The 12,745-nt window shown below is 44.2% G+C and overlaps 1 protein-coding gene across 1 annotated transcript; it reads left to right on the top strand.

The window, feature by feature from the left end:
• Positions 1 to 1,008: 1,008 nt before the first annotated feature.
• LOC123133423 (disease resistance protein RGA2-like) lies at positions 1,009 to 8,452 on the top strand. Its single transcript, XM_044552915.1, has 6 exons — positions 1,009 to 2,043; positions 4,613 to 6,023; positions 6,075 to 6,767; positions 7,208 to 7,970; positions 8,109 to 8,224; positions 8,331 to 8,452. The coding sequence occupies exons 1-6, from the start codon at positions 1,009 to 1,011 to the stop codon at positions 8,450 to 8,452; spliced, it is 4,140 nt and encodes a 1,379-aa protein (XP_044408850.1).
• The last annotated feature ends 4,293 nt before the right edge of the window (positions 8,453 to 12,745 follow it).

Genomic DNA, 12,745 nt, shown 5'->3' with positions numbered 1-12,745 from the left:
AAAGTCCTTTGGCAGACGGTTCACATTGCTTTTAATATCAAACCACCGAATTCTGTTAACGCCTTATTTGGGACATGGTTGAATGGGGTTCAACCTGACTTAGCGAAACACATTCGGGTTGGGGTTTGTGCGTTGCTGTGGACTATCTGGACTTGCAGGAATGATTTGGTTTTTAACAGAATATCATGTATCCACTTTTTGCAGGTTATATTCCGAACTACGGCACGGATCCGTTCGTGGTCGCCACTCACTCGGACGGAGGCCAGGGAGCATTTGGTTACTGGATCCTTCCGCTGGGAGATGGTAGCTCGGGATATATTCAACCGGTTTGAATGGCGGTCATGTAATAGGATAGGCATCTAGTATACTTATCCTTTGGTAGCCAGCCGGTTGTGGCCTCTTATCTTGGCTAGTTGTTTTTTTTTTAGCTACTCCATGGCTCTGTGTGAGCTTGTTTTACTTTTTCCTGTTTTGGAGACCTTCGAACCTTGTTGACACTATTTTTGTTCGGTTTATAAGATGGCCGTATGCATCATTCTGATGCAGAGGCCCGGGAATTCCCTCTTTTCGAAAAAAAACGTCATTTAATTTGTGGACAGATAGCCTGGATCCGTTGATCACAATGTGCGGGTTAGTATATTCACATACAAGTTGCTTGTAATCTCCCTTTAGCTTATATATACATAGTGACCCGTCCTTGTTAGCCCTTCACCAGTACTACTGTACTACAAATTGCTCTAGAGGAGCTAGAGCACGACCCGACATCCATCCATCTTGAAGGTAATTTTGGACCACTCTATACGTTTAGTTGGCTTTTCTTGCCTCTGCTAATCTTGGTAGCTTTCCCATGCTCATAAATTTTAACTTGTTCCTCATGTACCCATGTTAGCATTCGAGTGCTGCCTCCTTAAATAGTTTTGGCTGACAATTTTAAGCTGCAACGAGTCGCGGAGATGATTATGATATGTGGTTAAAATTTGTAACAGAAAAAACGTAGCAAACATAACGATGGTCCTGGATGCCTTTGCGTCCTATGTGCTACACATGCTGACAGAGATGGCGAGCAAAGAGGTGCACATGCTGCTTGGATTCAGACGCGAGATCGACACGATGGACATTAAGCTTAGGGACCTCAAGAACTTCCTCGCCGACTCTGACAGGAGAAACATCACCGACAAGAGCGTGCAAGAGTGGGTGGCCCAGCTCAAGCGTGCCATGTATGAAGCTACCGATATCCTCGACCTCTGCCAGCTCAAGGCCATGGAGCGTGGTATGTGCACTGCAGATGTGGGGTGCTTCAACCCCTTGCTCTTCTGCATGCGGAATCCCTCCTATGTCCACGACATCGGCACCCGCATAAAGGCGCTCAACAAGAGGCTCGACATCATCAAGGAGCGAAGCGCTGCTTTCAGCTTCATCCCTCTTGGTTCCTATGAGGATCGCAGGAGCAAGGTCCATGGCTCTCATTCTATGAATAAGAGACGTGAAACGTCAGGGGAGTTTGATCGGTCCGGTGTAGTCGGAGAGAAGATCGAACAAGACACGAGAAAGCTGGTTGAGATCATGCTGAGTGAAAAGGAGGGCAACACCAACATCATGGTAGTCGCCGTTGTTGGGGTTGGTGGAATCGGCAAGACCACTCTTGCCCAGAAGGTCTTCAACGACGAAGCCTTGAATGCAGAGTTCGAGAAGACGATATGGTTGAGCATCAACAAGGACTTCAACAAGGTTGAGTTGCTCAAGACAATCATCACACAAGCGGGGGGAGTACATGGTGGTGATCAGGCGTTGGCTGTTCTTCAGCCAATCCTTGCCACTACCTTGAAAGGGAAGAAGCTATTCCTGGTGCTGGATGATGTGTGGAACCATGAAGCATGGGATGATGTGCTTAAAACACCCTTGGCTAATGTTGTGGCTCCAGGTAGCCGAGTCCTCGTCACTACTAGAGATGAAACAATAGCTCGAAGGATGAAAGCTGTGACTCCCCACCACCATGTGGACAAATTAGATGAGGAGGATGCCTGGTCATTGCTCAAGAAACAGGTGCTTAACTAAACTCCATGCATCTTTAATATTACTAGCTCCATTCCTTTCAATTTCTTTTACTAGCTCCATGCTTAATTTGGGGTAGCGATATGTTAATCGGACACACTCATGTACTACTATTTGAGATTACAACATGGATTCATACAACACGGAACATATATGTATGCCATAGCACATGCACCCAGCGCAGGTGTACTGTGTGTAGTGTGTACAGAAGGCATAGTACCTTTACCTAGTTATCAAATTTAGACTGATGAAAGTTGGACAACCATGCTCCCACAACAACACTAGACCTCATGTATTATTTTTTGATTATAGTTGTACCTAGGAGTAATAATTCATAAAAAAATTGCTAGTGTGACTCAAATATTTTTTTTCTTTGTTGGCATTGTTTTCCCCTTCACTAGTAGAAAAAGGACCTAATGTGAGACACATTAGTGCCGGTTCGATTTTGGCCCGGTACTAATGGTACCATTAGTGCCGGTTCGAATGGCTATGCATTAATGCCGGTTCGTTTTGAACCTTTAGTACCGGTTCGTGCCACGAACCGGTACTAAAGGGGTGGTGGCAGGCTGGCATCAGGCCGGGGCCCCGCGATCACCTTTAGTACCGGTTCGTGGCACAAACCGGTACTAAAGGGCAATTTTCAATTTCTACCCCCCCTATATCGCCATTTTAGTTTTGAAAAATACAAAAGAAAATGATAAAAAATTCAAAAAATAAAATTCTTTGAGATGTAGTTATATTACTACATCTACTAGTTAGGAAAATTGAAAAACTTAAATTTGGATATGTTTTGCAAAAAGTGTAGGGAAAATCTAAAACGGCTATAACTTTTGCATACGATGTCGGAAAAAAACGTATAATATATCAAAAAATTCAGCACGAAAATCCGCATCCAATTTTGAATGCCTACGGCTTGTTTGCAATTTTTTAGAAACCTCAAATTCCAAAAGTAGAAAAAGATATGCTCAAATTTAAGTTTTTTTTAAATTTTGGTTAAATCTGGTCAAACTATGGTCAAACTACTTATTCAAGAAGTATTAATGTTACTACATACTTATTCAAGAATATTAGTGTTACTAAATAATTATTTCAATTTTTTGAATTTTGGTCAAATCTGGTCAAAGTATGGTCAAACTGTGGTCAAACTTATTTAAGAAATATTAGTGTTACTAAATAATTACTGTTTTTTAGAATAATAGTTTCAAACTCAAACGGTGAAATGTGTGACCTAATGCTCAAGCTAAACTGCTGAGAGTTAATAGGATTTACAACTTACATTTGTCAGGAAAACAACATGTGTGGACTTGAAAAGTAGGGGGAATAAAACTCCAAAGTTAAGCGTGCTCAGGCTGGGGGAGTGAGAGGATGGGTGATCGGTCGGGAAGTTAGACGATTTGGAATCAGTGATCCACACTTGAGTAGTTAAGATGGACGATTAGAGACTAAATCATCAAATAATTCAGAAAATTGAAAATAAAAAAAATTATTTTTTTTCAAAAATTTCAAAAAAAAATACCTTTAGTACGGGTTGGTAACACCAACCGGCATTAAAGGTCCCCCATACCACGGCGCGAGCTCACGCCACGTGGTGGGCCTTTAGTAGCGGTTCGTGCCGAACCGGTACTAAAGGGGGGGCCTTTAGTCTCCACTCTTTAGTGCCGGTTGCAGAACCGGTATTAAAGGCCCTTATGAACCGGTATTAAAGCTCCGTTTTCTACTAGTGCTTTTAGAAAGCTAAATTGTTGAAATATATGTAGTCGCCACCCCAAATGCAAGTCCAACCAAAATTAGTAACTAGGATCGTATAAATGTTCTTAGATTTATTAAAAAGGGTAAATTGGTACATGTAGCTCCCGCTTCCGCAGGGTCTACGGAAGGGTCCGACCACTTTGGACCTTTTGTATGCAGCCTTTCCCTACATTTCTGCAAGTGACTGTTTCCTACGCCAAGGCTCCCCTTCCTTTATAAATCTAAGAACATTTATAGTGTGTGTGTGCGCGCGCATTGGTGTTGGATGAGAGCATCCTAGCTATGGAGAGGCTAGGTGTGTGCTCACTGTATTTGTATCCTCTTGCTACTTCATTTTGATTCAATAAAATCCATCCTTTGTCAAAAAAATGTTATAAAATTGTATAGTACAATTATAAATATGTAAGAAGCCTCCACCCTTGTGTATGTAGTTTTAGATCAAATATGACTCTGTTTTCTGGAGAATGAAAATGTATATTGTAGACTAGTATCTATCTCTGTAGGATTAAGCACATAATTTGTGTAGTTTCTAAGATGGTAGATTGAACTAAGCATCTTGTCTGGGTGAGCATGTTATGATTATAGTCACTCACATGCTAGGCATCCCAGATGACAGCAACATCCCCGCTTAACAGTTCATTCACTTGATAGTTCAATTTAGGTAGTACATTAGCCGATCTTTCGTGAGTCTCTTTTCTCCACTAGCCTATTATTGACTAATATTAAGTTGACACTTGTAGGTAATAAGTGATTATTTTCCCCCTCAAAGAAAACGACTCCTTATTGACTCTATCAGTTCAACTGCTTGCAGCTAATATCAACTGAGATTGATGATCGTGACATTGATATGCTCAAGGATATTGGGGTTCAGATTCTAGCAAAATGTGATGGTTTGCCTCTTGCAGTCAAAGTAATGGGAGGTCTATTGTGTCAGAAGGACAAAAAACACCATGAGTGGGAGAAGGTTCTGGCTGATTCTATATGGTCAATATCTGGACTGCCCGAAGAGCTAAACCATGCAGTATATTTAAGCTATGAAGATTTGTCTTCTTGTGCCAAACAATGCTTTCTGCACTACTCACTTCTCCCTAAAACTGCTTCATTTGTTAAAAGTGAAATCATTGCCATGTGGATTAGTGAAGGATTTCTTCACGAGACCTCGAATGACTTAGAAGAACTCGGAAGCATGTACTACAAGGAGTTGATACTAAGGAATCTTATAGAGCCAAATACGAAGTATGCTGATCAAGGTGTTTGCAACATGCATGATGTTGTATGCTCATTTGCTCAATTTGTGGCTAGAGATGAGGCACTAGCAGCTCACAGTGGAGAAACTAATATTGTTAGTAAACTTGGTGCACATGAGTTTGTTAGGTTATCTCTAGAAAGCAAAGCATCAGAATCAGATGGGTTAGGCTGGGGTACTTTGCAAGCAAAAAGGGCATTAAGGGTCCTAATATTAGTCGGCAATATAAATATCAAGCCTGGTGATTCTTTGGTTCATTTTCCATGCCTACGAACTTTACATATAGATTCTGCACATGTTGCAGCATTGCTTGAATCTTTGCATGAACTCAAGCACCTGAGGTACTTGTCCTTAAAGAACACTGACATGCCTAGTCTGCCTGATAGCATTGGAAAGATGAAGTTCTTGCAGTACATTAACCTTCGTGGATGCCGGCAACTTGTGAAACTTCCAGGCAGCATTGTAAAATTAGGGCAGCTAAGGTATCTGAACTTCAGTAGAACAAATATAGATGGCACACCTAGGGGTTTCTGTGTTCTAACAAATTTGAGAATACTATATGGGTTTCCAGCCCAGCAAGATGGTGATTGGTGTAGTTTGGAAGAGTTGGGTCCTCTTTCTCAGCTCAAGCATCTTGAATTGGACGGATTGGAGAATATAACTGCTTCCTCATCTGCAGCAAAGGCAAAACTTGCCGACAAGGTGCATCTTACTATTCTATTCTTAAATTGTGGTAGTATATTGGGAGATGATGGGCTGATTAAAGAGGAAGATTGCGTGTCTGAGGAAGCGCAACAACAAATCGAGAAGTTGTTTGATGAGCTCTGCCCTCCGTCCAGGTTAGAAACTCTTTACATCAGAGGATATTTTGGCCAACGGCTCCCAAGGTGGATGATTTCATCACTAGATGTGCCCCTCAAGAACTTAAGGATTCTGTTCATTGCCGACCTAGCATACTGCACACAGCTTCCTATTGGTTTGTGTCAACTCCCTTATTTGGAGCTCATTCAGATCAATCGTGCTCCAGCCATCAAGCTTGTTGGACCTGATTTCCTGCAGTCCTACCATCACCACAGTCCTCGTCCTTCCCAAATGCTGCCTGCATTTCCAAGATTGCATGAGATGAATTTAATAGGAATGGTGGAATGGGAGGAGTGGGAGTGGGAGGAGCAAGTGCATGCCTTTCCTGTCTTGCAGCAACTTATGCTAGCACGGTGCAAATTGAAATGTCTTCCTCCTGGCCTTGCCTACCAGGCAAGGGCTTTGAATAAATTAATCATATACTATGTCCAGGGTCTCATCTCTGTAGAGAACTTTCCATCTCTGGTCGAGCTGAAACTGGCTATAAACCTTGACGTCAAGAGGATCTCTAATCTTCCGAGATTGCAGAAGCTTACCATCCAAGACTGCCCAAAGCTGAAGGCACTAGAAGATGTTCCTGCACTCCAGCGGCTCATACTCACAAAAAAAGATATGGAGACACTCCCAGAATACATGGGAAGTATAAACCCAAGTCATTTGGAGCTATACTGCAGCCTAGCACTACTCGCTTCCATAGCCACGGGACAATCTGGCCCTGAGTGGGACAAGTTCAGGCATGTCGAGCATGTCAAGGCATATGCATGTGAAGGAGATAATTCAAGGAAATGGTATGTCTTGTACACAGCTAATCCCTACAGCTTGGAGACAAATGTCAACCTCTGTGCTTTCATGTCTAGAGGTAATTAAATTTGCATTGCTCATTCATCTTAATTTGTCTATCTATTCTGGTTATTTGAACTGTTCTATTTGTTTCTACGTTCCGTCAGTATGTTGGAGTTTGAATATATTCCTAACTATTCCTGTTGAATACAACCTTCTAAATTAGGACAACAACAATATGGTAGTGATGTCAACAAAGATGTGTTACTAGTTTTTTCTCAAAAGAAAATAGATGACCGGCTTTTTATCATTTTGTAATGGCTATTTTTTTCCAATGCTACTTTCTGATTTGGCTGGAGTCCCTCATTTCCTAAGTTTTTGTGTTCTTACAAGTTCCCTACTTTCCCTGCTCATATATATGTTATTTTTGGATCTCGCTATTTTAATTCTGTCATAGTTGAGCTCCTGCTTTGCAAGCTATGGATTGTGTAACCACTTTTATCTTTTCTTCACTTGCAGGAACCTTAACTTCTTTTGAGGACACACAAAGATTTGAGTCTGTCTTTAAAATGACAAGAAAAACCTTTAGCTACATCTGCAGCTTGGTTTATGTGCCGTCATTGGAAGATATGAACAACTACACCTTTGATGACGGGAGGTTACTGTCTTTAAAAGACCGAGTAGCCATTGCTCTGAAAAGGTTATACTCTAGTGAGCCACCGGAGATCATAGGATCCTCTGTCAGTGTGAGTGAGTCAACTGTCTTGTTGGTAAGTGAGAGGTTCGTTGATGCTGTGTACAAGCGAGCAAAGAACCATGGGTGCTGGCCAGACTCCAGTAAAATGGACAACATCAAATCCATGTTTGACAAGATCCACAATATGCATAACTGCTGCGGTGTTATATGTACAACTCACATCCCATTTGGACCAAACTGGGACTGTGAGAAGAATGACAGCATTCTAGTTCAGCTCGTCATCGATCCAGAAATGAGGTTCAGGAACATTTGGTGGGGACCGGTAAGCAGCATGAACCAGTCAAGCATTTTGCATGAATCTAATTTGTTCAATGAGTGCGAGGAGGGCGGTTACCTGAACGGCAGCAAGCTGAAGGTGGCACTAGATGGATCAGAAGTCGGGGAATACATAATTGGTGATGCAGGATTCCCTCTTCTCCCGTGGCTACTCACACCTTACCAGGAAGAAGACCTCTTAGACTCCAAGGCGGAGTTCAATAGGAGACACAATGCAGCCACAAACTGTGCTCTGAAGGCGCTGGCAAGGTTCAAACACACGTGGAAGTACCTGCAGGGAGAGACGTCATGCCTTGTCAATCCGGACACACTAGTTGAAACAATCTATGCTTGCTGCTACTTGCATAACATAGTCATAGATATGGAGGATGATGGGGCCATGCCGAGCCCCAAGCGGAGGAATCGCTCCAAGGAAGTGCGCCAGTTAGCAAACGAGGATGCTGTGAGGGCGAGGGATATGCTGTCACAATACTTCTTGACCAGCATGTCATCCGAATCTGGAGGTGAATTAACACACCTGCTCCTCCTCTTAATTTGTTAATTTGATTTCTCTGTCCACTAATTGTCATGATTATTTGCTACCGTTGTTTTCACCCTTCATCTGTTTAGTTGGCCTGGCGGACCTTGAAGTCGCTGCCACAGGCTCAGGCGATGAAGGCAAGGAACAAAAAGCACAGACAAGAGCATCAAAGGAAGAGAGACGTGATGGTGACCATGATATCATTACCTAAGAAATACAGTATTTCTTTCAGCCACATCTTGATTCTAGGTACTACGGCGAGCACTATCTGCTTCGAGTTCTTTCAATGAAGCAATAATATCACAGTTCTCTCCTTGGTTTGTTCTTTCGATACAAGTACTAGCAACGTGCCAAGCAAACCATCAGTAGCTATTAACCGATACTCATGTATTTTTCCCCCTCGGTCGTGTTGGCAACTGCTTTAAAATTGATGCTTCATTTAGTAGGCTGGTGATGTATTACATCCTGGTGCATGGTCGTATATATGATACAACTAATTATAAAACCTTTATGTGATCAGGTGGCAGGGAAGCCTTGATTGTTCTGCTGGAATGGAGCATTTTTAAGGCATGGATGCCGAGCTGCCCTGGCAATGGAGCCAAACAGCACTTTGTTGCTGCAGCATGAATTCAAGTTCAACATTGTTTTTTTTATATATATAAAAAATTGGTCATCTGTCTGCTTGGCAAAGTCTAGTGTTATGTGTGTAGTCTGCACTTTATGTTATGTATTGGCAATTGCCGTAATTCAGGTTTCATTTAATAGCATCATTAATCAGGAAAAGAAAAACCGTAGCAGCTATACTATGCGGGGGGAAATGCAACTCCGTTTCAAAAAAAAAAGTATAAAGCATGGTGCATGGTCGTATATCTGATATAACTAAAACTCCATTTGATCAGGTTGATATATGAAAATGCTGGTTTGAGTTTTTGAATGCATGGACGCAGAGCAGCCCTGGCAATGGAGACAAAGACTGGCTACTTTGACGCTACAGCATGAACTGAGCTTCAACTCTTATCTAGTGGCAAAGACAGACAGGTGGCAAACCATTGCCTCCATACACCGGTTGGTGCAAACTGAAGAATTTGCAACCATATTGGCAGGAGTCCTCCTCTGTGTCTATGACTTATTCTATGCAAGGACTTCTGAAGAATCAGCTAAATTGCTTGCTGATTACGGTGATTATCAATTACGAAAAATTGAAATCCCAATCTGAAGAGTCGGGCCAGGTGTAGGTGAACTGAAGGAGTAAGCTAGAACAGTGTTAAACTCTAGTCTAGTAGTAAGGTTCAGTTGCGTTAAGTAAGATCCAAATTATAACATACAGCATTCAAAACACCACAGCTAGCTAAAGATCATTAGCTGTGGTTTACTGCACGGTATATTACAAGATAGAATAACAAAACATCATCTCGATTCAGACTGGAAAACACATGCAAATTCAGTTAAAAATAGGTTCCACCACGTACACTGACGTACAACAGTGCATCCCCATCTTTTACCCATTACTAGTGTGCATGGTCGCATAGCTGATATGATTAAAACATTGATTTGATCAGATGGAAGGGCAGCCGAGATGGATCCTGCTGGTTGGAACATCTGAATGCATCAACGCAGAGCAGCCCTGCCAATGGAGCCAAACACTATTCTGATGCTGATGCATGTTTTTTTTTCATTTAGGTCTTGTATCTATTATCGAAAAAGGGTTTCCCCCCTCTTTGTATACAAAGCAACCAATCAAGACAACCAACGATAGGTGCTGGGGCGGAAGCAGCACAGTCACGCCCAAAAGAATTGAAAGAGAAAATACAAGAGAAACAAATGCCGACAACGGCGGATCGACAAAAAAACGAAGAGGCCTCATGACCGCTGCATCCACCGGAGATCGCCCACCAAGCTTCGAGCCTCCGAAGCGCCGATACCAATCAACACCTCCAAGAAGGGACGCGACGGCGACAACGCTGCTGCCAAGGGTTTCCCCCGGTACGCGGTGAGGAGAGAGGAAGGGTAGCCCCGACGCCCTCCAGGAAGGTCCAGTGGCACCCTCATGCGCCACCGCATTGGTGTCGACCAAGCCAACAGGTATTTCTCCCGATCCCAACCTTCACCTCAGGCACTCCAGAGCTCGCCACCAAACCGACCACCACCTTGCGACAACCCGGTCATGAAGCATCCCACGCTGCAGTCTCACCACGGCACCGCAAAGCATGGCCTGCACAATGAAGAAGAGGAGCCGGGACTAGGGCAGCAACACCGTCGGCACGCGGGAGGACCCCATCTCCACCGTCAACAACGGTAGCTGACCGGACGCAATAGTAGGAACCTACCAGGCCCGTGGCCGCACAGGCCCGGCCGGGATCTCCGAGGCCCGTAAATTTCCCGCCTTCGCGCTGCAGCCGGCACGCCGTCGGCGTCGCCGCCCCTGTCCAAGCCGCTCCCCCCCCCCCCCCCCCCCGCATAGAGAGCGTTAAGGCCGAGCCGTAGCCGGCCCGCTAGGACCCAAATGGGCCCCACGGGCCTAGATCTGGGCCAGGGTCATGACACCAGCCACCCAGCACCACCGGACTGCCCCGCCGCCAAGTGGAAGCAGCACCACCACGCGCACCGCCGGCCACCACCACCAGGTCACCGGACTGCCACCGGCCGAGTCGCACCACCGCTGCACGCCCACGACGAAGAGGAACCCTCGCAGCCGTCGGGAGCCCGTAGCCAGTCCCCTGCTGCCGCCTACACTGCCCGCGGCCCGCGTTGCCTGGCCAGATCCGCCGCCACCACCGCCGAATCGTGCCCACGCACGCCCCACCAAGCAGCCGTCGCGCCACCACGAAGCACCAGCGGGGCCGCCATGCCGGCACCACCAGGAGCTCCCGGATCCGCGCCGTCGAGCCCTGCCACAGCCCGACGCCTCATGCAGCCTGCCGTCCAGCGCCGGCCAGGAGCTCCGCGAGGAGGAGAGGATGCGACCCCGCCGCCGCCCACGCCGACCGGGCTTCGCTCGGCGGCACCCCTAGGCGGCAGCGACGGAGGAGGAGGCCGGAGGAGGGGAAGCTGGGGGCGGAGCTAGGGCTCCCCTGGCCCGCTCGCGAGAGCGGCGTCGGGGGTGGGGAAAAACGTTCCCTCCCTCTTGTATCTATTTGGCGAAGAGAAGTGTTGTCATGTGATCTGTACTCTAATGTGCTGAAAAAAAGGCAGTATAGCCTCATCCATCAGTTGATCCAAACTGAAGAATTTGCAAACATAATGGCAGGGAGTCCTCTGTGTCTTTATGACAGGTGTATGTTCGGCCAGTAATCTTATTCAATGCAAGGACTGCTGATGTACTCACTGATGAAAAAAAAAAAAAAAACTGGTATACAGTCCGGTTGTTCAAACTCCAGACTTCCAGAGACAGGAGCTTGCTGGCTTTGAGTTGAGAAATCAAAATGGTAATCGCTGCATTTCTTAGTTTGTTTTAATGATGTTTATTTTTAATTTTTTTCTTCTCCTGTTTTTTGTCTGCTTTTAATTTTTTATTTTCCCATTTTAATTCAGGAACAATACTGAAAAGTCATGAACTTTGAAAAATCAAGAACATTTTTTCATGTTTGTGAAAATATTTAATCAACTTTGCGAGTAATATTTAATCAACTTGACTTTTCATATTTGTGAACAATTTTAAAGTTTGCATTTTTATAAACTCATGAATATTTAAAAATTTGTAAATAGTTTTTGGAAATCCGTAAAAAAATCGAGTTGGTGAACAATTTAGAAAACATATTTAAAAAAAAATTTGTGGATATTCACTCTGAAAATTCACAAACACTTTCTATTCATAGACACCTTTTCTAATTTGTACAAAAAGTCAAGTTCACATTTTTGTGAATTCGATAACATTTTTTAAAATTGTGAACTATTTTTGAAAACCCTTGAATATTTTTTTCATTTTCATCTACATTTTAAACATTGCTTGGATTCTTTCTATTTTATGATTTTTTTAAATCAGGCGCAAACTGAAGTAGATACAGTAACAGGCCAGTACATTAGCACTACTAAAATAGGAGAAATGGAAGAAAATGCGGGCTCGCAGGATTTGATCCCTGGTTGCCCAGTTAGTGGGCGGCGCTGCTTTTTTTTTTTGAGAGAGAGTTAATGTCGCCATTTTATTTAAAACTCAAAACTCGGAATCTCATCCGACAGTACATCAAGCACAAAGTCTGGGGGAGTCCCCAACCACACCTTACAAAGTTCATCCCCTACGTCAACTCTAGCTAATTTATACGCGGCGACATTAGCTGATCGTCTAACCCACGTTACGTTTGAATCTTCAAAAGATCCCAGCAACACCTTGATCTCCTCCACCAACGGCCCCGCCACAGAGAGATTCTTCTGTGGGGAGTTCAGTGCGTGAACAACCCCCTGACTATCGAGCTCCACGTGAACCTTCTCTGCGTTGATTTCCCTCGCCACATGAAGTCCTTGTCTGCATGCCAATATCTCCGTTGTCTCAGGATCCACAATATGACGG

Source organism: Triticum aestivum, chromosome 6B (assembly GCF_018294505.1).
Source record: "Triticum aestivum cultivar Chinese Spring chromosome 6B, IWGSC CS RefSeq v2.1, whole genome shotgun sequence".
In the NCBI taxonomy this organism is placed as follows: domain Eukaryota; kingdom Viridiplantae; phylum Streptophyta; class Magnoliopsida; order Poales; family Poaceae; genus Triticum; species Triticum aestivum.
Note: the sequence above shows the minus strand (reverse complement) of the source record. Positions and strands in the feature narration are given on the sequence as shown.